The sequence below is a fragment of the Typopeltis vanoorti genome, chromosome 1 (genome assembly GCF_054136105.1).
Source record: "Typopeltis vanoorti isolate ZY-2024b chromosome 1, IOZ_Tvanoo_1.0, whole genome shotgun sequence".
NCBI lineage: Eukaryota > Metazoa > Arthropoda > Arachnida > Uropygi > Thelyphonidae > Typopeltis > Typopeltis vanoorti.
This window is the reverse complement of record NC_143549.1, coordinates 48,675,278-48,702,023: the sequence shown is the minus strand read 5'-3', so window position 1 is coordinate 48,702,023 and position 26,746 is coordinate 48,675,278. Positions and strand designations below refer to the sequence as shown.

Here is a 26,746-nt window from a genome sequence, read left to right as displayed (position 1 = left end):
GTATCAAGACAGATGCAATAACTCCAGAACATACCGGCAATTTCAGTTTGATCAGACCTTTCAGATCATTCATTTGACCTCCCATACATCAGACTACTTCCAACACAGCAATCAAATCAATAAAAAAAATACATTATATATATACATATCCGGTGTCAGCCTCAGATAGGTTCATTAAAAAGCTTCGAGGATGCAAGCAGAGATATTACATCTCAACCGAGATTAAAAAAAAAAAAAAAAAATTATGATTAGTGTACTTTGATGCTCTATGCTGTTTCTAATAACTTTTGATGATGAATTCAGATTGCGTTGGAAACAAGAGTGTCCCATTTATTCCTGGGAAAAAGGTGCATGTATTAGGTAGAGGAGGGGGGGGATAAAATCATGTCAGTCAAATGCAAAGAAAGACTGCAACTGTAAAGAAATAGTTTGGCACTGTTAAGAATGCTAATATTGGAAAAGGGAAAGAAAAACTTAATAAAGATTCTAATTTGTTTTTAAATTAATTTACGAGACGACTGACAAACAAAAATGTTTGCATAAACCTATATAGCGAGATAAGATATTTTATCTTCGCTATTGTTATACTGAAATAACTCCGATTTCAAATGACGTCTTTACCACCATAACTATTGTTACAGAAATAGCTTTCATGCTCGGAGGCCAAAGTTGAATAAAATCTAGAAATATAGCGGTGAACAAAATACGTATTGGGTACTTATTTATAATGGGCCTATCTGCTCGTGTTAAAACAGAATGATAAGAAGCGATAGGATTATAACTTTCCCACAAGAAATAAGAGATTGGGTACTGACCTAAGATAGTTATAAATGACATCAAGTGAAGTGGGGTCCCTAACCCAGGCGGAAATAGAGTGGCTTCTTCGGTCATTTTTCTTGAGTTTATCCGAAGGAAAAAACTGAAGTTTCCGATAGAAAAACAATTTAGCCAAGAACGACTAATCAGGGCACGAACATTGACTTCCCATTAATTTTTAATTAATTAATTAATTTTTAATTAATTTATTCGAATTCGTGTTTCGTGTAACCTCAGTGTGAATGTCTCTAAGACAGTTTTTGTTTTTGTTTTTCTTATTTCGTTTTGATCAACCATTACTTAGTATCTATGCGCTCGCATTGTATTTAAAATAATTAAAACTTGACTCATATAAATGTGGTTTTTCGAATTCCTCTTTAACTACTAAGTAGTTAATTACTGACACATACTCCTCTTGAAATGATCCAAGGATAAGTACAAAGAGAAAATATAATCAATTATTCTTTGTACGCGGGTAATTGTCTTTCCAATTATTTTTATAAAGGATGGCCTCATAGTGGAATAAGTTAATTAATTAAAAACTAGGTTTACAAATTCTACCACTTCTTCTAATATAAAGGAATAAATTAGAAAATAAATAATAATAAAATTGAAGACAGCTATTAGGGAAACATCTATACTCTGGTCACTCCCGACATGTTTCAGAGTTACCTGACCTTTCACCTTCCCATAATTTAAAGATTCCTTGCTATAGCGATTTCCTGCACAAGTTAATATGAAAGAAAGAAAGAAGTGAGATAAAATTCTATTGGAATATAGAGACACGCTACTCTTGCATTTTATCCACTTGTAGTCAACTTGGAAAGTGCATCTCTGTATCCCCCCCCCCCTTTTTTGTTTCATTTACATCCCCACATCTTACTTTTATCTCTTGAGTAGCGAAACCTTTTCACGACACAACTAATCCTGCTAACAATTCCAGCGTCCTATTTAAGCCGAATATGGCTGCAATAGAACAATCAGTCTAACAAAGAAAAGCAAAGCAAAGGATAGTACTAACTTCACCTGAAACCTGTCATATATTTACTAAGTAGCCTTAAAAGCTCATTTAAATGGCAGGTAAAAATGAAAAGAATGATTTCGATTTCTTTCTTATCACAGCATGGCTCAAATAATACTAAACATTTTGTAAATGCCACAATTAGGTCATTATTGCTACTGTTGCTTGGATACAAAAAATAAAATAAAATAAATGCGAATAACCTGCTGAATTAAGTCTTTATTTTCGTATCCTTAATAAAATTGTGATTACACAAAATTTCTCTGCATGCGCGAAAAAACATATTTATTAAGCATATTTAATTGGCGAGTGATAAAGATTATGGCATCAGAAACAAATTTACCCAAATTTTGCAGTGAAATATGCGAGAACTGAAAATGTCTAAAAATGGTGGACAAACTGACCAACAATTGTAACAATAAATGTTATTCATAAGTCCTTATAAGGACTGGCTTAAAGGGGCGAAGCAAGAATGCTTTTCATCTAACCCGTTATCTGTAGAGGACAGTGTAGGGATAAGGTGTTATTGAGCTATTAAAGCTCTGATCACGGCAGGAGGGTAACAGCAATAGTTGAGCCTCAGTTAGAAACTTCATTGGCTACAGCATTGCCATCCATTACCCTCAAAAGGTATTAATCACCGCATCTCACGGTCGATTTCTGTCGCCGAAATCGACCATGAGATTCTAATTTTTTTTTTTTTTTTGCAGGACATATATGGCGCAGAGGGTGAAGCTTGACGCTTTTCATATTCCCTGTTGTCTGTTTCGGGAGCAGTGATGGGAGAGATTTGTGAGCTATTTTAGCTCGCCCTGAGTGGGCAGAAGTGGTTACTCGTCGCTGAGTGTTAGGATGGATGCGTAGATGTCTTTATAAAGAATTTTTCTGCTAGGGAGCGTAGTAGTGGAAAGAGATGTAGGGGATATTTATGTCCCGGTGGATCTGGGTGTTCCTGATGAACCACGGCGCGTCCAGTATAATTCTCAGGCACTTGTTCTCTAGTCTTTGTAGCTTGAGGATGTTTGTCTTGCAGGTATGGCTCCAGGATGGGGAGGCGTATATAATTTTGGGACCGATCACTGTCTTGTACAGTAGAATTTTGTTTCTTGAGCTTAGTTTGCTGTGTCTGTTGATCAAGGGGTATAGCTGGGCGATAACTTTTGAAACTTTGGTGCATGTGCTCTTGATGTGGCTGTTGAAGCCTAATCGCTTATGGAGAATTATTCTGAGGTATTTTGCTTCTGTTTTCCAGGGAATATTAGAGATGAACAGGGTGATGTCTCCTTTGAGAGATGCTCGTCTTCTTGTGAAGAGTATCGTTTTGCTTTTCACAAGAAAACGAGCATCTTCTTGTGAAAGATGCTCGTCTTCTTCTTTCACGAGAAGAACGAGCAAAAAACTACAAGACGCCATCCTGAAACCATTTTTCTAGATTCAGGATGGCGTCTTGTAGTTTTCTGGTAACGAGATGTGGTTGGCGAGATCTGGCTAGAATAGCCGTGTCATCTGCATAAAGGGCGATGGTGGATGTGAGAGAATTTCGAGGGACGTCTGCCATATAGATGTTGAACAGGATCGGGGCTAGCAGTGATCCTTGAGGAACTTCAGCGAGGATTTTCCGTTGGGTTGAGACCGTTTCATTGATTTTGACTTGCATCCTCCTGTTGGAGAGGTATGATTTGATCAGGTGTATCATGTTTAGTGGAAGGTTAGCGATGATAAGTTTGTAGAGGAGGCCTTGGTGCCATATCTTATCGAAGGTCTTTGAGATGTCTAGGAAGACGGCTCCAGTGTGTTGATTCCAATTAAATCCTGTGGTGATGTATTCTACCAGTCTATGGATCTGTTGGGTGGTGCTGTGATTTTGACGGAAGCCAAGTTGTTCTTGTGGAATGATATTTAGTTGGTTGACATGATCTTGGAGTCTGATGAGGATGATTTTCTCAGCTATTTTCCCTGAGTTGGACAGCAGGCTGATGGGGCGGTAATTTTCAGGTAGGTGTGGGTCTTTGCCTGGTTTGTGAATTGGGATGATGTCAACTATTTTCCATGACTGGGAGAAGTGCTGCCATTTGAGGATGGAGTTTATGATGTTTGCCTGCCAGATGTGCTATGGCTTTGTGTGGTAGTGCCTTGAATAGTGATGCCGTCAGGACCTGGGGCTTTCTTGATCTTGAAATGGTTGATGATGCCGATTATTTCGGTAGGTGAGGTAGGCATTATAGGGCTTGGATTTACATCGGGACGATTTACTGTGAATCTGACTTTACGATGGATCTTGTATACATGACTGATGTTTAGGTTCTCATATACAGGACTGCATTCTTTCTCTAGGTTTCTTGCTATGGCTTCGGCTTTGTCAGCATCTGTGTATGCAAGGTGCTGTTCTGCTTGCAGAGGGGGGAGTGATTTGCGCTTGTTCCTGAGGTTGTTTCGGAATTTTCATATGGAATGCTGTGGGACCAATCTAAAGTTCTTAAAAGAACTAGGCGATGGACTGAGTCCTTGATTCTTTATCCTGTCATCTGAATGAAGAAAAGAAAATCTGTGTGGTTGGAGTGTTATTGAGGTAAAAAGCTCTAGTCATGGCTGGATAACGGCAATAACCGAGCCTCAGTTAAAACTTCATTGGCTACAGCATTGACATTTGTTACCCTGGAAGTCCTAAAAAGAAATTTTGACTTGTCAACCAGATTTTCCACCAATCTAAAGTTCTTAAAAGAACTGGGCGATGGACTGAGTCATTGACTCTTTATCACGTCATCTGAATGAAGAAAATCTTTGTGGATGGGATGTTATTGAGCTGAAAGCTCTAGCCGGGCAAGGTAACGGTAATAGCCGAGCCTCAGTTAAAACTTCATTGGCTACAGCATTGCCATTTGTTACCCTGGAAATCCTAAAAAGGACTCTTCGACTCTATCTCCTATATCGTACTGTAAGTGTTATGGAGCAATTAAAGCTCTGATCATGGCAGGAGGGCAACGGCAATAGCCGAGTCTCAGTTAGAACTTCATTAGCTACAGCATTGCCATCCATTACCCTCCAAGGATATTTAATTTATGTTTTTTATATTTAATTTAATTATTAATATATTAATTAAATTATTAATTTAATAATTAAATTGTTAATTTAATTTAATTTAATATATTTAATTATGTTCTTTAACAACATATTACTACTGGGTGTCCCAAAATTCACGCAAGATTTAAATTTAGCGCCATTTGTGCGGTAAAGTGTTGCCAACGAGAAAAAAAAAAAGACAGCGTGACAGCTGACAGTTCAGGGTTATTAAAATGACCACACACAGCGAAGAGAGTTCGTTGAATAGATTATGGAACAACAACAAGTGGATGCTTATTTTTCGAACAAAATCATCTTCAGCGATGAGGCTCATTTTCATCTTGATGGCTTCGTTAATCGACAAAATTGTGGCATTTGGGGTTCAGAAAATCCACGAGTGATTGTTGAGAAACAAATGCATCCACAACGTGTCACTGTTTGGTGCGGATTTTGGGCTGGAGGTATCATCGGTCCATTCTTCTTCGAAAATTCGGCTGGTAAGGCAATAACAGTTAATGGTGCTTGCTATCGCGACACGATAATCCAGTTTTTTGTGCCTAAATTGCAAGATATGGATGTGGACGACATGTGGTTTTAAAAAGACGGTGCCACATGCCACACAGCCCGAGAAACAATTCAATTACTGCATGAGTCATTTCCTGGTGTGTAATTTCCCATTTTGGTGTTCAGAATTGGCCGCCCAGATCATGTGACTGAACCGTTGGACTTTTTTCTTTTGGGTTTTTTGAAGACTACGGTTTATGCCAACAAGCCCACGACCACCCACGCTTTGAAGGAGGAAATTGAGAGCTGCATCAACGAAATTCAGCCACATTTATGCAAAATGGTCATGGAAAATTTCGACAAAACAGTGCGTATGTGCCAGCAAAGCCGTGGAGGCCATTTACCCGATATGCTATTCCATGCATAACTCTATACTGTATACTTTATGTACTTTATGAATCGATAAGAAATTACAATTTTTAATCAAAATTACTTCTTGCGGGAATTTTGGAGACCCTATATAAAAGTTATATTAAGAATTAAAAGGTATATTTCTAAATTTAGGTAATTAAAATTTAATTTAGAAATAAACAGTATAATTTCATTAAATTGTATTCATTATTTAATTTACTTTATTTTCTTTTATATTTTATATGAAATAAATAAATCTTTTCTGACAGTACTACTACTATTTTTCACGTTTATTTACTGCAATTCACTTCACAGCTTGACGATGATTCGCTATACAAAGTTCATTATTATAAGCGGTTATTAATGTCCGCTATTCTCTTTACCAAGAAAGCTAACAATCATGATTATAGATCTTTATACCCATGATGTGCTTAGTAATTTGAGTACGCAAACTTTCACTGAGAAAATCCGATTTACATAAGCATACAGTATCTAATTATCGCATGGAAAATTCTGACATCCGCCCAATCACTCCGTGACATAAAGATCTCAGTTTTGTATTGAAACTGTGTGAGGACCATTGTGATTGGCTATGCTAACCAACAGAAGAATAACAAAGTAATGCACGTTATTTCACCGAGACCGAATCACTGAAATAAATCTAAATTGAGCGTTTAACAAGTGGTGTGTTTTGTATAAAATTATTGTTTCTTAAAATAATAAAAATCAATAAATTATTAAATCAACAAACAGACTAAAGACAGCTTTACTTTCTCTTGGTTAATTATAGAAATAAATGACATTATGAATATATCCTTATTTTATAGCCAAATAACTGGAACTTAAGTTTCAAAATTGATTGTAAGATCGCATTTTCATAAGCCGTGTAGTCAATTTTGAAACTTCTAAATTTCAAATTTAATTATTTGGTTGTAAAATGAGGAGTCAATGCAAAATTTTAATCTTTAATAACATAATACGAATTATTTATAATTACAAACAGCTTTTTGTTTCATATGCAGAATAAATAATTTTTTGCATACATTTTACTAGTCGCATTCTTAACATTTGATATTTTCTTACTTCATTACTAAATTAGAAACCTTTATGCAGATGTACGTAACCGTACATGTCATAAACCGTTACATATACGTCAGTAATCGTCAGTGTTGATCACAACGGGAAAAACAAAGGATCATTCGGGGTTTGATAGAAAGGCTTATTGTGGGGGTGTCAGTCTGCCTCAAGCTACGATTTGAAAACAGCAGAGCTGACTGATTTCTCAAAAGGTGAGATATTCTGGGTGATTAACCAGTGGAAAAACAACCCGCAATTCTTAAGGGACGTAACTGTGGTCTAAAGAGTGTCTGTCAGTACAAAATTCTGTTTGTACTACCGACAAACAGAATTTTGTGTGAGCAGCAATTGACTGAAGCGTTTAATAAAGGCTGTTCCCGACGCATGTCTCGCCGAACTATGCGCAGAGAATTGAAGAGAATCAGGATAGAGAGACGCTAAAGGAGGTCTAACATCGTATTAAATAAAAGTTCCTAATTCAGTGGCCGGTTTGTGTACATTGTGACGAATGATCCGATATATGTTCATTATTATAATGGAAATTTTACAAACTAAGAATAACGTGTGCAGTAACAACATTAAATGTGTTAGAATAAATGAATTAATCACTTACTAATAGTCATCAAAGTAAGATCGTACTAACTATTTAATCATTACCAACGCCGAATGGTCAGCCTGGCATATCGTTCATACAGAAGTTCAGTGAGATGTCAGCCATTTCTATTCATCTTAGACAGACAGCAGAAGACGAGATTGTGCTATCTTATGGTCATGATTCGAATAATCCTTTATTTGCATAAATACTTTATGCAAAATCCTTTATTTGCGTGTACTACTCTGCAATCTATGATCATTTCTGAGTTTCAGGAGTAAAATCCCGAATTTTTCCAGGGAAAAATAGCCTGACACCGCTGTCACAATTCATTCAAATAAGCTTTAAAACTTTTAAAATTTGCAAATAGGCAACGTTTAAATCCAGATAATGAATATTTATTAAACTAAAAATTATTTCACACGTTTAGTAGCATTACTGTGTTACTAAATTATTGTGTATTTTAGCATTATGGTTACTCTTAATGGTATAAATACCGTTTTAAATGTCAAAAATAGCCAGCACTTTTTTCCAAGAAATTATTATATTTATCCATTAGTAAACGTGAAACCAGCTTTGGAACGCATAACAAATCGAACCGATCTCATTACAGCTGCACAATTCGATAATCCAGTTAAAATCTCATCAAGCTTTCGCAATTCTTATAAAATGTTTCCTAGTAAAAATTTTAAATAAATTTTAAATAAATAAAATAAATTAAATGTAATATACGCTGAAAACAATTTCTTTTCTTTATGTCAACTATCTTCGTTCCGCCAACATTTATTTACGAAATATCTTTTGTTTGTCTTCTTGATTATCCATCACGAAAATCCCTATCTGTCTAACTTCAATCACACGCTCGGTATTGAAGTCGATAACCGATTAACATGCAATTCATCATACTCTAACTCCAAGAGTCGTCAATGCGATCAGTCGATCGATCATAGGGACTGTTGGGGTCGATCTGGGCAATTTATAGGGCTTTCTAATTTGTAGTGGTATTTGAACACAAGGAGCGCACGGAGACAATCCGTCTCTGTCATAACGATCGGATCTCAGTTGACCTTGGAGGAGAAGGCTATCTGGCCTGCAGGCATTGGTTCCTTCGTATATTTCAGAGATCAGAAGATTGTCATCAAGTACGTGCAAAAATGATAAAATAATGTTAATTGATAATTTCAAATGATAGAATCTCTAAGGTGTGAAGAACTTTGCTATTGTGAATTTCATGAAACTGACTAACTCAGTGCTGGGTACAAAACGGTAGAAATATTCTCCCGTTGTACTTTCAGTTTTGATATCTAGAGAGGTGATAAAACTTCAAAAGGTTAAAAGGAGGACATAAAAGACAGAAAAGGCACAGCACATAAAGGATTGGATTTGGAATTGAAACTGAAAAAACTGACGCTATGAAGTGAGCTCATTATGTTTATTATTTCACACATGAATTTTTCTTGTCCGAATTAAAGAATTTTGTAGTATATCTTATCGTGGTTTACAATGAGATTATTAGTAGTCCAACAATCTAATATCAAAGAGAGGTATTTCTTACTTCTTTCGCTTCAGTATTTATTAATAGAACAACAACAACGCTACTGATATGATGGGTAAAGCGAATTGCTTTTCATATTCCCCTTTATTTGAGTATGACATCAGCATTTGATTTCTTCTAGAGAGTGAAGAAAAGAAGAAATGGTTGCTATCACGGTGAATCTGATGAACCATGGGGCATCTAGTATGAAATCAGCATTTGATTACTTCTAGAGAGTGAAGAATAGAAGAAATGGTTGCTATCACGGTGAATCTGATGAAGTATGAGGCATCTAGTATCGTCTGCAAGCATTTGTTTTGTATTTGTTGTAGTCTCAGTATGTTAGATTTAGAAGTATGACTCCACGCTGGCGAGGCATAAGTGATTATGGGACGTATCATCATCTGATAGAATAATAATAGTTTATTTCTTATATTTTGTTAATGGTGTGTCGATTTCTTGGAACGCACCGCATGTGCGTAAGTTTGGTTTTCAGTGGTAGCTTTCCTGTCTGATTTGTAGAGTTTATTTGAGTTGGAGGATGATCAGAGTGATTGACAAGGGGTGGACGAATGGGAGAGAGAGTGAGTATATTTCTTCCCGTTCATCGATTTTGTGGATAGAAATTACATCGTTTGTAGTTGACAGGATGAGGCCAGCCTCAATTAGCAAGTGTGGTTCTAAGTTTGGCACAGGAGGTTGGTTGGGTGAGTTTCACCATTTCAAACATCTATAGTGTTGTCAAATGTTTGCCATCTATGGCATTGCCCAGCTGATGTTTTCTTTCGAAGAGGCACAGTAGTAATTCTGAGATCGCAGATTGACGTTATTTCGTAAATTTGTTTTTGAGTGTTATTAATTTCCACCAACACGCGGAATTAATTTTTTGTCCGTTCTGTACATCTAACTCACCTTTATTGCAGGCAAACCATGATTGATAAGATCTGTTGGGATCTCTTCTGAGGTGATATCCTCAGTGAATCCTCTAAGGTTTCTTTGTTTAGGGCAAACGTGTGGTATTGTACGTTTAAATTTTCTACAAGTTTAGTTAACTGACGGTAATAGTTACCTGTGTGGTAGGCTGAATTTTTATGCCTTCATCTGTAATTTTTGCCCATGAATACGAAACATTTTGGTCCTAAATGATTTGTGTGATTGAAGTCCACTTTTCTTTGTCGCGTAGAACAACTGGAAGAACCTTCTCATTCTTACATGGCACATCCTTTATAGAAGAGTCATCCTCCAGATAATCGTCCTTGTGATATTCTTCAGTCCTTCGTCTTTTACTGATAGGTTCCTGCTGTGTGTGTCAGTATTAACCTGTATTGATTCTAACAGGTTCCTCCTGGGAATTCAACTGATGAAGCTCTTTAGGTGGGGAAAACCATTAAGTTAATATTTTCATGCTGTGTACCAGCATCATTACTTTCTGGGTCACTTACCAATGAATATAGATTTAAATATCCCTGCCACTCAACCTCAAACTTCAACTTTTTAGAAAGGTCAAGCGCTTGATGTTGGTCTAAATTTTTGATACTAATAGACTGCCCACACTTCAGAATAATTCGCAATCCAGTTAATAAAATAGATATCGTAACTAATCAAATCGATTGAAAGACATTAATACAGATTTGCGATCAAATGAAACACATTTGATCGCAAATCTGTATTAAAGTCTTTAAAAGGACTGGCTTAAAGGGACGAAGCAAGAATGCTTTTCATGTTCCCCCGTTAACTGTAGAGGACAGTGAAGGATAGGGTGTGTTATTGAGCTATTACGGCACTAATCATGGCAGGAGGGTAACCGCAATAACCGCGATAGCCGAGCCTCAGTTGGAGCTTATATATATATATATATATATATATATATATATTGAGCTATTATGGCACTAATCATGGCAGGAGGGTAACCGCAATAACCGAGCCTCAGTTGGGGATTATATTATATATATATTATATATATATATTATATATATATTATATATATATATATATAATATATATATATTATATAAGCTCTAAGTGAGGCTATGTATATATATATTATATATATATATATATAATATATAATACATATTATATAATATATTATATATATATATACAGTATATATATATAATATATATATATAATATATATTATATATATAATATATATATAATATATATATAATATATATATATTATATAAGCTCCAAGTGAGGCTATGTATATATATATATATATTATATATATATATATATATATATATATATATATATATATATATATATATATATATATATATATAATATATATAATATATATATATATTAATATATTATATTATATATATTATATATATTATATATTATATATATATATATTATATATATTATATATTATATATATATAAGCTCCAAGTGAGGCTATGTATACGTATATATATAAGCTTCGTTGGCTACAGCATTGCCATCAAATACCATTACCGTCCATTACTGGGACTATTCTTATCCCGGCCACCACAAGGGACTGAGCACCGAAATTAATTAATATATTATATATGTATTTATTTATTTCGTGTTTGATTATCCTTCTTAATATAATGCAATATTTAAAAAATGATATAAAAAATCATAATCATCCTAAGTATTTTTATATGTTCAAAATTTTTTTAAAGAAATACAAAAGATAGATTATTAATTTGTATTTTATTCTCAGACTAGTTTGAAGTTCATATACCGCACTCCAGATCTATTCACTTTATTCTGTTAATTTAGATTTATTTCAGTTTGTGATATGATAGTAATTATGCATTTATATACACATATATATATTTACCTGGTTGAACGAACATTGCATTTCCTTTTGCAATTCTTTCTCCCCCACCCCCCTTTAAAAACACTTTCTGGATTACGAAAAAAAAAAAAAAAAGCATTTAAACTTCAGGCATTTTTATCAACTATAATTTTGCTTAGCTTTTCTTTGCGTGTCAAGCGCATAATCTGTCATCGATAGCTGATAAACCCTACGCTTGAAAAATGGATCTCCGCACGAGACAGTGAAGCCAGAATAGTTTATGTCGAGTCGCTAAGAGTTTCCGTAGAATCTTAAATCTCGTCGGTTTAATAAAAATGCTGGGCTTTACAAATGATCACTACACGTGATAATTTTAAAATAACGCATTTAGATACGTACAAATAAGAACTAACAAAACGAAATGTACTTCTTTTATTAGTTTTAGTTCTTCTGCTGTAATAAACGTGTGTGTAATAATGCATGTTTATCACGTCATAAGGCTAAAGTGAAGAGTGATTAATAGAAAAAAAAAGCAAATACTTTTCTGTGTCAAATGCTGACTTTTACTTTTAGCGAAAAAAAAAAAAGTAAAAAAAAAAAAACTCAGTACGAAGTTCTAATTTTTTATGTAATGTTACTTGTAACATAGGATTGTCAGAGCTAGCCACATTAATTGTAGTGAACTAATATTGCTAATATTTAAGCAGAGAGTCAACTGTTATTTAAAAAAATCGACTTGTGCTACTGTTTTGTATTACTCTTATAAATAACTTTAGGAAATTTTTTTTTTTCTTGAATGTATGAAAGACCGAAAATTCCATAATTGAGAAAGCCTGCTCAGCTCTTTTAGAATTGATCACTAAAATGTACACGTAGAGTTAACTAAGTCCTTTTTTTTTTTTTTTTTTTTTTTTAATCAAGAAGGAAAAACAACTTAGAAATATGCCTGATAAATTTCTTGATCGTGCGAACACAAGTTAAGACATAATATAAAAACTAATAAAACACACAAACATTTCTCCTGACCTACTAACGCAACTATTTACCATCTTCTTCATTCCCTGCAGTGCTTATTATGAAACTCTAGATTAATGCTGGTCATTAGGTCGTCGACCGACATCATAACAGTATTATTCTTGTACAGTTCACTTCATTCATTATCAGTAATTTAGTAGCTGCTCGATTTTAGTGTCACGTCAAACCTCTTTGAAACTGGCCTAATAATATATCACACAATTTCCTGTTAGTCTGAATAATTTAGTTTCCAAAATATATGCCCCAAATTTTCAGCTTTCATTAATAAGTATTTAGTGATGGAACATGGTTACGTTTAAACACCCATTTCCATGAAATATATCTCACAAGAATGATATCTCTGGTGATTCAAACGACATATGGATCGGGAGTTTCTCATTTGCTCTGAATCATATTTTTGTAACGTAAAAAATATCACGAAACTAGCGCTCATTATCTATCCGTAAAGATCGTGTAAATTTGTCCTAGTTTTTGCACCTCCATTTGGTTGTTTTTAGAATGGATAAACATTACAAATACTTATCAACCTGAATACAACAAAATATATGTTATATTTTTATATAGAATATAAAAGCATTATAATTATTTTAAATATGCTTAATCGCGGTATTTCATTATTAAAACAAATAAAACTGAATACTGAAAGATAACAATTCAACATTTCCCGTTTACGAGGGTGGTCTGAAAGATTCTCGGCATAACAATGAAAAAACGAATTTATAATTTCAAAAGTATTTGTATTTTTCAACATAATCTCTCTTAAGACTAATATATTTATTCCAGCGATGCTCTAGCGCCATTATCCCGTTATCTACAATCTCTTTCAAGTTATCCCGTTATCTACAATCTCGTTATTTACAAATTCTTTCTGAAATCACCTCTTGATTGTAGAAAGAATTTCAGTTTTGGGAAGAGATAGAAGTCAGAGTGAGCCAAATCTTGGGACAGAGTGGATGTTCCAACAATTCATAGTGCAGATCCCTTAATTTTCCCATTGCCATGTACATTGTCCTGGTGAAAGACGATTTTTTGTTCTGCAAACCAGGTCTTTTCTCACGAATGTTTTCGTCTAGTCTGGTTAAAAGATCGGAATAATATTCGCCAGTTATTGTTTTACCCTCTTCAAGATAATTAATAAACAAAATACCTTTATCATCCCAAAACACCGATGCCATGGCCTTTCCTGCTGATGGATCCGACTGTCTTCTTTGGCGCTGAACAACCGTCTTCCGTCCATTGTTTTGACGGGTGTTTGGATTCTAGTGTGTAATGGTAAACCAAATCTCATTCATAGTAATAAATCAATGCAGAAAATCAGTTTTATTCTTGTTAAAACACTCTAAGCACTGTTCAGAGATTTTGATGCGAGTGCGTTGTTGATCCGCTGTGAGCAAGCACGCACCCATCTTGCGCAAAGCTTTTTCATTTGCAATTTTTCATGCAAAATATATCCTACACGTTCTTTTGAAATGCCTATATTCTTAGTAATTTCATGCGCTTTGAGTGACCTGTCATCCAAGAGCATTTCGCGCACTTGTCAATGATTTCTGGTGTTGTTACACTTTTTTGGACGTCCTTCACGTGCATCATCTTCAAGGCTGATACGACCAGGTTTAAACTTGGTAGCCCATTTCCTAATTGTCGAAAACGAAGGAGAAGAGTGCCCATAAACTTAAATGAACTTCGAATGAATTTCTTTTGGCGTTAAACCTTCTTTTACAAAGAATTTTATAACCGCACTATACTCGTTATCCATTTCAAGGGATACAGACAACACGTTTGCTTCAGACAGCTGTAGAAACAAATTATTTGCAATTTCACACGGATGTTTGTAACAGATGTACCAACGTTGCAAAAAAAAAATTCCGATAGTGTTGCCATCTGTGGTCGAGGCCGACAACTTTTCAGACCACCCTCTTACTGGTACATAAACAGAATCATATCATTTATTGGTTTTTTATTAAAGATGTTTGCATATACTTCTCTTCCCCCCCCACCATTATTCAGTGTATTTACTATTCTAAACGTCGACGAAATTTCATTCGATCCCATTTATCTCTTCCCTTCTTAATGCCCCACAGGCTCTTCATTAAAATCTAAGATTTTAAATTCTGCACTAAAGATTTTCCTGTAGCTTCTTTTGCATTCAGTTTGTTTTTAAGATCCCACCCGAAGTTCTTTACAAATATCATAATAATTTATTATTTCTTAATTGAATGTTTTAAGTACATCTATATAAAACTCTTTTTTTGTTATGTTATTGTTTAAATATTACAAACCTGTTGCACATTTAGTGCAGTGATGGTCAAAGGATTAAATAAACCAGAGACACTGTCTGAAGACCGAACATGGAATTTTTTTAAGCCATTGCGGTTCGTCTGTAAACAGAGTTCTAGTCTCAAACTAGAAACGAAAAGCATCTACACATAAAGACATTTATAAAACTTTATTATATAAAGAATAAAAATTTCTTTATAAAATTTTTAAGTTGCATGTTATTTTAATTAATATTTACAGTAATATTTTATAAAAAATGATAAAAAATCTTTCAATTATTTTTATATATTAAGAATTATATAATTGTTTTAATAACACCTTTTTGTTTTTACCATAAAATACAAATACTTGTCATAAACAAAGTAAATTTTAGCTGGATATAGGAAATCTCTTGAGTTTTCTTGGAGAGATATCTGGCATCTAGCATTATGTATGTACAAAGTTGAATGTAGAATTATTTTTTATATGTAGAAAGTTGAACGTACAATTATGTTTTTATAATAAAATTATATGTAGAATGATTTTTTAAAAAATAATAAAATTATATGTAGAAAGTTGAATGGAGAATTATTTTTTAAAAAATAATAAAATTATATGTTGAAAGTTATTGGAGTATTTTTTTAAAATAATAAAAGTTGAAAAAATGGAAAGGTAATAGAGTAATTTTTAAAAATACAATATACATATTGATTTCATAGCCAGATTTCAGTACCTTCTTTGAGTATTCAGAATTAATATAAATACAGCATATACAATCTAACATATGACGAAAATACTACATTTAAAGAAAATAAATTAATTAATTAAATGTAAACAAAAAATACATGATGAAACAAATTTAAACAACATAAACCAAAAAAAAAAAAAACGTTTTAATTTATATTATTTTCTTTAACGCGTGGTATTTTCGTCATATGTTTAGATTGTATATATTTATATTAATCCTGAATACTCAAAGAGGTTACTGAAATCTGGCTATGAAATTTATATATATATAATATTTTAAAAAAATACTCCAATAACTTTCACCGTTCTACATTTTTATAATGTTAAATATCTGTTCAGTTTACTAACACAATTATATGAAAATGTAACTTAAGAGATTTTCTATATCCAGTTCGATTTATTTTTTATTAACCTAGCTAAATATTGGTAATACATAATTCAAAAGTCTCGCGAAACGGAAAAGACAACGAGAAAGATTCTGAGTAAAAGTGAATCTCATAATTTATTCAAATCTTGTGTACATGACTTACTTGATTGGCCTTCAAACGGGTTCGCTAACTCGACTGATGTGACATCATAAATTGCATAATGAACACTAACAGGAATCTAATAGCGCTTCAAGTGCTTTTTGACGTCAGGAAAATGCAGCTTATCAGTGCATAAAAGAAAAGAAATGACCTGACATTTAAAGGTTACATTAGGTTCACGCCAACTATTGTGCGTACTTTATTTTCACACCATGATTCTTTCTTATTAAGCATAAATCGACATTAAATGTGAACATGTCAACTGCGTGAAATGAGGAGTCAGCGGAGTAAAGTTTATTATATTAGGGAATTACTTGTGGAGCAAAAGGAATGCTTAGGATTCCTCCCATTTTTATATGGATTCATAAGAAGGTTCTGCAGATCCTTTAACATTAATTTGACATTGTTTCTAATGATCGACATCATATTAGAACAGTATTTGAACTTCTTTAATTTTGTAATTATTTTTCGTGTCTTCAAAATATTCATTTTGAATTTGAATTCATTTTTACCCCCCCCCCCCCCCACTACAAGGCCTCGAGACGATCCCGCGGAATAATCGGAAATACTGTGGTTACGCCACTGGATTTATATCTCCAAAACAATTTTTAAACTTTTATATCTTCGGTTATCTCTGGTAATACATAAATCTGTTCAATATATCTATTGTGTTTTCAAAATAACATTCGCTTATCAAAAACAGCACGACCGCTAACCGAGGTGAGATAAAGTAATCTCTTTTGTGGGCGTTTCTTCATACAGTAATCTTTATAACCCTTGATAATCTTTCACCAAATGAATAACTGATAGCTTCGTTTACACTTTTCTTTATGGTAGTTCTTCTCTGTTGAAGGTTATCCAGTCTCGTACGTAGGTGGTAGGAAAAACTAGGGTTTATCTTACCACCTATGTTCCCTGAGGTAAAAAAAAAATGTTGGAGAAAACTCACATATGAAAAGGACCACCCCAACTACAACGGCTTTGCTTCTTCTTCTTCCTTTTATGTATTAGGCCTAGTGGCCTGTTGCGATTGGAACCCATAAAGCCCACTGAATAGGTCGGTCAATCCTATTCCAGGAGTGTGAATGTCCCATGAACACACATGCGTGTGTTCATGGGGGCCGGTTTGCCTGTTATGGGGGGGCCCCGACTTTCTCTGTGAAAAAATTCCCTACGTCCGTAGGAGACTGGCTAACTCCCTTTCCGTCGAAAGAGACCAGATAAAGGTTCCTCTCGCCTTGAACTGGAATCGAACCCAGGTCTTAACGACCAAACGGCTTCGTCTATCCTGACTGAGCTACGGAAGCTCTCAGCGACGTTTGTTTTGATAAAAAAAATTTGGTTAAAAACCTGCGAAGATTTCGTTGTAATTATTATCCTTTTCATTTTGTTTCATGTGCGTTCTGAAACCGGGTTTAAGGAATTCTAGAAATACCAAGTTTCTCAATACATAATAAATGGAATACAATGGACAGGTGAACTGTCTATAATTCCCAAATTTTCATTTTATTTTTTCCCCTCTCTAGTATAAGAGTCACATAAATCATCGCAGTCAGTATAACGTTTCTTTAAGTAAACATGAATGATAAAAAAAAAGATCTTTTCCGATTTAGGAATAACCAACAGTTTTGTTCTCGAGATCTTCCGTTGGTACATCTTATGGGGTACATCGTACTGTTCGATTGTCTATGTCGAAAACCTTTCACGCACCTTTCATTCTCTTAATGGATTTTTATATAGACGATCTTTACCAATAGACTTTTTATATATCTAATAGACTAATAAATATCTAATAGATCTAATAGACTTTTTTCTTTTCTTGTCCAGTTTGATTTGACACTTTAGATAACTTTTTAGATAACAGAGTTTCAATCTGTGCCAGCTCAAACATTTTTGCGGTTCATTCTCATATTTTTTCACGTCCCGTCATGTTGTATTCTTAAGAACAAGTAGGAATTAAGATCGTGATGCTAAGCACTATTTTGTACGTTTTTTTTGTGTCTACTTATTTACAATTTTCATATATCAACTCCACAAAAAACTTATAATATAACAGTGCTGTGCGTGCATGTGTGAGAGAAATTAAAGAGAATAAAGTAATCAGCCAATATGTTTCTTTATAAGCAAGAAGTAATCACCGGGGAAGACGGTATGGGAAAAATTGAGGCTGACCATCGTCACTAACAGAGAAAGCCAATCTCCCGGTATCATACTTTTTTCCTCAAATGCCTGTACAGATGATTTTGGTAAATGTCCGCCACCATTCCAAACACCCAGCATTCAATGCCTCCGCAGAACTTTCACCAGGAAGATTTATGCACCAGAGATGACTCCTATTCTGTGTCACCCCTTTATGCTCTCTTACTCCACAGGTATCTATCCTACACCCTAGAAATTAGCCCATGTCCAACATATTCCCAAGAAGGTAACAGATCCTTGCCATCAAGTTATCGCCAATATTCCTCACGTCAGTTGTCTCTGAAGTAATGAAGAGAACCACCAACATTTATGCTCTGTTTCCCACAAAAGAATCATATTATTTCTCTCTCTCTCTCTCTCTCTCTCTGGGATTTGACATCGAGACTCTCTTGCTACAAACACATTACAACCATTGCCTCCAAAGAATCCAAACATTAGGATTGCTCTTTCATTCAACTCATTATTCACCGCAAATCCGTCCATCCATAGAGTATTGCTCTCATATCTGAGGAGGGGTCCCCTAAGAGCTCCTTAAAATATTCTACGCAATACAGAAAAAAACAGTCAAACTGATTAACGACTCATCTCTTACCAACTCACTCCAACGATCCCCGCACAGGCGTCTAGTATCTAATACGGGCATCTTCTATAAATATTTTCATTGTAAATATTCATCAGAACTATCATCAATATTCCCCCCATCTCTACTAAATCCACTGAAACACATGCAGCTCTCGCCAACATCCCTCTCGCCAACAGTCAAACTCCATACTGGAATGAAGAAGAGAAAGAGAAAAAACAAGTTTCTCTTTCTTCTCTTCTTCCCTCCTGCCGATGTATTCTGGAACAGCCGTCCCTCAATGCACAGGCCTTCAATTTCCAATGTGAACAAGTTTCTCATTTCCTAATTCTCTTCCCATACACGGCTAATGCACTAGATTGAATAACCAATCTCTCGTGTGTGGGCACAATATTAAAAAATAATAAATAAATAAATAAATAAGCAAAAGTTAAAAATTGAAGAGAGGTGAAGGGGATACGAAATCAGTGCGATAAGTTTAGAAAAGTGTAATTTAATAATAACCATACGTTATTTATACGTATTATTAAACAAAAACACATTCTTTTAATATTTGTTATTTAGCTAGAATAATTCAAAATTATTATAATCAGTTAAAATTATTAATCAGCATCGATCTGTTTTCCAAATTAGGCTCTATGAGGGGTGTTTTAGCCGAGTTTATAATTTGGCAAGAAGGCTTTAAATTGACTGTTGCCTTTAGTTAATATAACCTAATACGTCAAGTAGTTCTAAAATCAGTTTTATTAATCAAATTTGGAGCCTCAAAATTTGATGCCAGTTGAAATTAAAATGTAATAACCTATTATCTGTAGAACGACAATATGAGAAAACTGTTACTATGGCAACAAGCCAGGCCTGTGCAGCCATAGGTTTTAAGTTCTGTCCTTTTATTCATTATTAACTTCGTGAAGTTACAATCAAATGCTCGCGAAGAATGATTTTTGTTTCACAGATCAGTAGCAAAGATTCTGTTTATTCTAAAAGCGCTTTGCATATAATTGTAGATCACTATTAATGAGTCTGTAACTGACTTTGAAAAGACTAGAATACTTTAATAGTTAAAAGATCGAGCTTTTCAAAATAAGCTCTAGTTGATCGTCACACATTCAAGATAGCTACCAATAAATTATTTTATAATTTTATTTGCGCATTGCGTTTAAATTTATGTAAGTACTTTCCTTCCAGTGATGCGAAACTAAAGCTGGTTTAAATCTTTATGAACAGCAAATGTCTGCATTTTAACTAGAAATTAGGAAATGTTACGCAGACTCTTTTAAACTTCTGATTTTGATATTTTATTCAATTATTAAATTGAATAAAATATTAAAATTTAAATGAAACCTAAAATACAGCGAACAGAAACTTTGAAAATTATATGTGCTATTTATCTCTAAATTGCGTTGTTGCATTATTCATAATTTTAATTTTTATTTCTTCTGATGGCTTCTGAATCTGGGACCTGATTGTAAACTTCCTTGACAACCCACAATGCTGTGAAACGCGAACAATGGCTGTCATCCAGTAAAGGATGATGTTAAAGATGATAATTTATTTCTCGATAAATAAAATATTATTTTCTTTATCGAGAAATAAAATATCATCATGAAATAAATCGGCACTAACAAGTACGACTTGCGGCACTTGTTAGTGTCGCAGGTCGCAGCACTAAACTCACATTTCGCTGTTAAGACTTAGGAAGCAAGGGATTCATCCTTTCACCTCTCTTCCATAGCATTCAGACTTTATAGAACTCTTTTCATCCATTTTGGTTGAAATTATGATTCACAGAAGGCATTTATCTCCTTCGGGAATGTTGTAAATCACGAGCGAGTTATTTCCCCATAAGTTTTTTTTGTTGAATGCTGTAAAATAAATTTAAATATGATTTAAAATATCCCATTGTCCACCAACGTTTCGTGGTTGATAATGGGATATTTTATTATTGGAGATCCTCGAATTTTTTTTTCAGCATTCTCAGTAATTGTTTCTCAACGACAATGTAGATATAACATCTACATCCTTGCATCTACACTTTTATCATTTGCAAGGAGAAAGCTACAAATAATTTCTTACATTTCTCATTTTAACTTGATATACTTGTATCAGAGCTGTAACTACATTAACTATTCTTCATAACACGAAGGTGTTTCTACGAACCATTTTTGTTAACCGCTTCATGAAGTTGTATAAAATATTTGTCTTTTGAACTTGAATTTATGGACGCCTGTTCTTTTACGTTATAAAAATGTTAATACGTAATACGAAATTATGCAGGGCGTTCGTAGAACTAGATATTGTTCCCTTGTGATCTAGAAATGAGATTTTGAACTTAAAAAAACCTATAAATCTTTCGTTCTCCGTTTGATTGTAAAGACCTAGGTCGAAACCTCTGGGACCAACGAAACTTCAATAAGGGTTGCAGGTTAAATTGAGTTAGATAGTCTTATTACGCCTGAAACCAGGGTTTCCTAATCCAGCAAGACACATCAACCGTGAGAATATATGCAGTTGGCATACTCTTATATAGCAGACAACATGGATAGGATTAACTGCCTCTGTACTACTTATCTATGACGGGAGCAGTTCACTTGGCTTGTTACTCCATGTGCTAAAGGAGATGTCGCGTTATAATACGGGACAACTCCAGGAATCTAATTTTTATTTGAACTCATCAATTAGGATTCTTCTATCATTACATATTTTGTAAATCAAGAAATGAATATTGTTCGATTTTTACGTAACCCCTGAATTTTAAAATAAAAATAAATAAACAAATCATCTAAGCAATTTCTTCATCATCGAGATTAGGCAAATCTTTTATCCTAACTTTTGAAAAATCGATATGGAAGCCCGCCTTCCCCCCCCCCCTCCAACCAACCTTACTCATTAAGAATAGTTCCGTTCGGGACTACCGAATTTCAAGAAGAAAACATGGCTAAAATATGTCTGTAAATACGTGCAGCCCTTCATCCTCCCCCTCTGTCTGTATTATAATTGTTTTCGCCGTGAACAATCTGAATGTATTCGGTTATTGGTGGTCACATAGGTTTTCTGTTATTGCTTATTATATGTCCTTTCACAAACTCGTCATCTCCTACGTGATTTATTTACCTTGGAGAATTCATAGCTGGTGATATAAATGCCATCAGAGATGGAAGTGTTCAATGAATCATCTACTTTAGGCTAGGAAATATTCGTTAAATGCTCAAGAAAATGTTCGAATTCCTTATCCATCACTGAATACTGAGAGCATTCAATGATGGATAAGAGAACTAAGAGATTAACTACAAAATATCCCCCCCCCCCAAAAAAAGGGCAGAAAACGTTTGTGTGGTCGGCGACCGGAATTGATCTCTAACGGCCTTTCTTCTTGCGATTTAGCGTGGTACAAGGCTATACGACGTCTGCTGTTTTTGTTCTATTTAAATCATTCTCTGAATCGGATTCCAGTTAATTCTGTTTTACCTTTTACTCTTAATCGCAATATTAGATGATCATAGAAAAAAAAATATATAAAAACAGAATTTTTTTACTTAAATATAAAGAGCTAATAAGCTTCATTTCGGCGATATAAACATTATTTAAATTAAGGGGATATTAAATCCCACATTGTTTTAAAACCGAATAAGAAACTCAAAGATTGGAACCAGAGAGTTTCTTGCCGAATAAAGTAAACTATAAAGTATCGGCGACCACTAGCGTGAGCTAATGCAAGTGACCCTAGTACGTAGTACAATCTCAGGCAACTCGTTGCAAAGGTGGGGAAAGTTCTGATCGTTATTCCTAGGTATTTCCCATAATGTAAAAACATTTCCTAGGAAATGTATGCTGTTATTACATTATGGTGGGAGGTCACTACCCAGACGGGTTTCAGCCTTTTTTTGAGGCTTCATCAGTGAGTAGCTATAAAAGTAAAAGTAAACTATAAATGTAAATTTAAATAATAAAAGTAAACTATAAATGTAAATTTAAATAATAAAAGTAAACTATAAAACCTTATAGTTTACTATATTCGGCAAAAAACTCTCTAATTCCAATCTTTGAGTTTCTTATTCGGTTTTAAAACAATGTGGGATTTAATATTCCCTTAATTTAAACAGAATTTTTTTACCCTGAATGACACAACTTGAGACAATCTAATATTGTAAAATCGTGGAAAAGAAAAAAAAGTTGGAGATCTCAAGTTCGTTATTTTCACTTCAGCAAAGTGATATTTTGTTATCATTTAAAATCTATTAGCAATAAAACATTCTCAAAGTATAAAAAGTGAAATATTAGTTTTTGTGACGAAATTAAAGTTTTTTTTGAACAGTAATCTAATCAGTTTACGTTTAGTGTGCCGTTTTGTCAATCAAATGATGCTTGCATTGTTATTAATAAGAAAAATAATGTGAAATGGAGCAAATTGCTTTTTTTTTTTAAATACAAAAAAAAGGAAGTGGAATGAATTATTCGAAGTCCTGAATTGTGTAATAATAACGTACTCCTCATTAATCGTTTCTTTTATTTAAAAAAAGAGAAATGCTTTATTTTATTAATCATCTGGTGGAATGAATGTAAAAACCAGATAATTGAAAATAAAAACAAACAAAATCGCGATGTAATAAATATAAACATTCTGTACAAAATAACATATTCACCAAATCTTGGTACCATCGATTTGGAGATTAACTTCTTATTGCATTTCCGAACATATGGTAAAAAGTCTTTTTTTTTTCTTTTCTCATTTCTTATTAAAAATACAAAATGCAAGTCTAGCTCTAGAAAATATTATTAGCTCTCCTACAGTATAAATTGGTACACATCAACACCATTTCATATATAAATCTACCGAAATTATAAAATTTTATTCAACGTTACATAATTTTTTATGTTTACAATAATGTTCTCCACTTAATTTAATTAACAGTTTGTAATATAACATTCTACGTGTAAATACATATCGATTCTCGTGTGATATTGTTTCATTCTCTTACTACACACGATTGACTAACAAATTCTATTCTATATTAATTTTCATTATTACATACAGTATATTATCTTATCCAAATTATCTCATTATTAAAATTTTGTTAAAATTACAGACTTTATTCATGACGATATATTATTTGCTCATATAATAATTTTACAAAGAATTTGTGTAATGAGAGTAATCTAAATAAAGATTACTCCCACAATGAGTTAACTTCTTATTATTTCTTATTATGGTTTGCTTCCTGAAAAATTTAGTGGTGTTCGAAGTAATTTTATTGAAATACTAATAGTTTATATTAGAAGGACTTGAATTTATTCATTTTTTATTTTATTTTATTTTTTTTTTATTTATTTATATTTTTTTATCATTTTGATATTTATTCATTATTCTTATTTATATTTTTAAGTGTGTACGTTATTCCAGTATCTCCACAGTTATTACAATTAATCCCAAAAACCAATAATTAACTGAATTAAATATTTCATCAATATTTGTGGGAATATTTTAGAATAACTTTATCGTTTTGAGAGAGTTAAGAGAACATATTCTATTTATGTTTCAGACACCTTTTCTAAGATAAGATAGGTTACATTATAATTCTCGATATGATTATTTATTATACTTTGTACTTGAAATAAGAATATTAGTTTTCTTATATTTGTCTTTGGTTTCTAAATTTATTTAACATAAAATTTTATGTAATATTCCCGTCACCAAATCTTGGAAAATCCAAACAGAAGATTCAGATGACTCCAGATTCTGTTATCACAGCGATAACCAGAAAGATCACATACAGACCAATTAGGTAGCCTCCATATGCTCGTTTCACTTGAAAGCGTAGCACTGTCATGGCAATCAGAGATGATAGTAGACTTATAGCAATAGTCGTAAACAGAATTGTACTTAATCTTGAATACTGAAGCTGAAAAACACAATTAAAATAAATTAATGTTGCGTGTGAGAATTAGTGCAAATGATAAATAACATTCAAATTAATTCTAAGGTTTTCTTTGATATTTCCGATAATATTTCTAAAAATATTATCTGCTGAACGAAGTTGTATCATACTTCTATGAAATGCTCAATTTTTGTTAATCTTACTCGTTTCAAGGTATTTAAATGGATGGGCTATGGTTAGTCTGCAAGTGTTTCTTTCGAAAATGTTTTTATGAAAATTCTTCTCTGAAATACAGGCAATGCAAAAAAAAACCCCAGCAAGATTTCCTCATAGTATGACGCAAAAGTACTTGCAGTATGGTATGGTGATACTGTCAGGAAGTTGACACACGAGTTTATTCTTTAAAAGTACCACAAGAACCATTGCTGTTTTTTCTTCTGGGTACTACAATTAAAGATCTGAGACCATACCAGGAGAAACCACATTTAACCATTATATTTATTATGCTAATATTCAAAGTATTGGGATGACGTATTCGAAGGAAGACATTCCATACACCTGCCATATTCACAAAATTTCACACAATCGGAAAAAAAATGTGTACAGTTTTTATTTATTTATTTATTTCGTATTATTACTATTATTATTACGGGCAACTCCAGGGAGTCATTAGACTCATCTAGGGAGGCCCCAAATCATATTCATCACAACTATTCGACATTCATACAGTATCTATCATACCTAGCCTTAAACTCATTCACTGTCACAGCATCCACCACAGACTCAGGGAGCGCATTCCACTCATTCACTACTCTAAAAGTAAAGAACCCATCTCTAACACCTTTACTAACCACACTTTTGCCCAGTTTCCATGGATGTCCCATAGTCCTCCCACAACCAACCCCGTTCTCAAAAATATCTTCTGAATTAATTTTATAGAAACCCTTCAGTAATTTGAATGTCTCAATCATATCTCCCCTCCTCCGCCTATCAATCAATTTTTGCAACCCACAAATCCTCAACCTGTTCTCATAAGGTTCATTCCACAGACCTGCTATCATCTTGGTCACTCGCCTCTGGATCCTCTCCACCTCCTCCCCATCAAGAAGAAACCTAGGTGACCAAATCTGGGCACAGTAGTCGAGATGGGGTCTTATCAAGGCTCAATACAGAGGAACAATAACCTGCTTGTCTCTGCTTGTCAACGTATTCTTCAGCAACCAAGTGATTTGATGAGCTGATTTGGCCACTTTTGCAATGTGTCCCCTAAATTTCAATTCCTTATCCACCAACACTCCTAAATCTCGTGCCTCATCAATTTCCTGGAGCACAGTTACACCAATGCAGTAAACTGCCGCCAATCTTTTCACCAAAAAATGCATAACCTTACATTTTGCCACATTAAATTGACATCCATTCTCCTTAGCCCAGACCTCCAATCTATCCAAATCATCCTGCAAAATTTTGACGTCATCTGCATTCACTATTGCCCTACCCAACTTCGCATCATCCGCAAAGAAATGAACTGTTCCTCTCAGATCCTTTCCTATATCATTAATGAACAAATTAAACAGCAGTGGTCCAAGAACAGATCCTTGTGGCACACCACTAGTCACAGGCCGTCTTGTGGACTCTACTCCTGAGTAAACCACTCTGTGATATCTCTCCGTCAACCACCCTCCTATCCATCTCAACAACCCTATGTCCATCCCCATATGCTGCAATTTACTGATT

General features: G+C 33.8%; 1 protein-coding gene across 2 annotated transcripts in view; it reads right to left on the bottom strand.

Annotated features, from left to right (window-relative positions):
• Nucleotides 1–23,626: 23,626 nt before the first annotated feature.
• The window catches only part of LOC150109957 (mitochondrial sodium/calcium exchanger protein-like), a 30,795-nt gene continuing 27,675 nt past the window's right edge, over nucleotides 23,627–26,746 (bottom strand). For both annotated transcript variants that reach the window (XM_090397392.1, XM_090397401.1), the window contains exon 16: nucleotides 23,627–25,036. In XM_090397392.1, coding sequence (XP_090253518.1) covers nucleotides 24,825–25,036 — 212 coding nt within the window. In that variant the 3' untranslated portion in view covers nucleotides 23,627–24,824. The remainder of the gene's footprint in view (nucleotides 25,037–26,746) is intronic.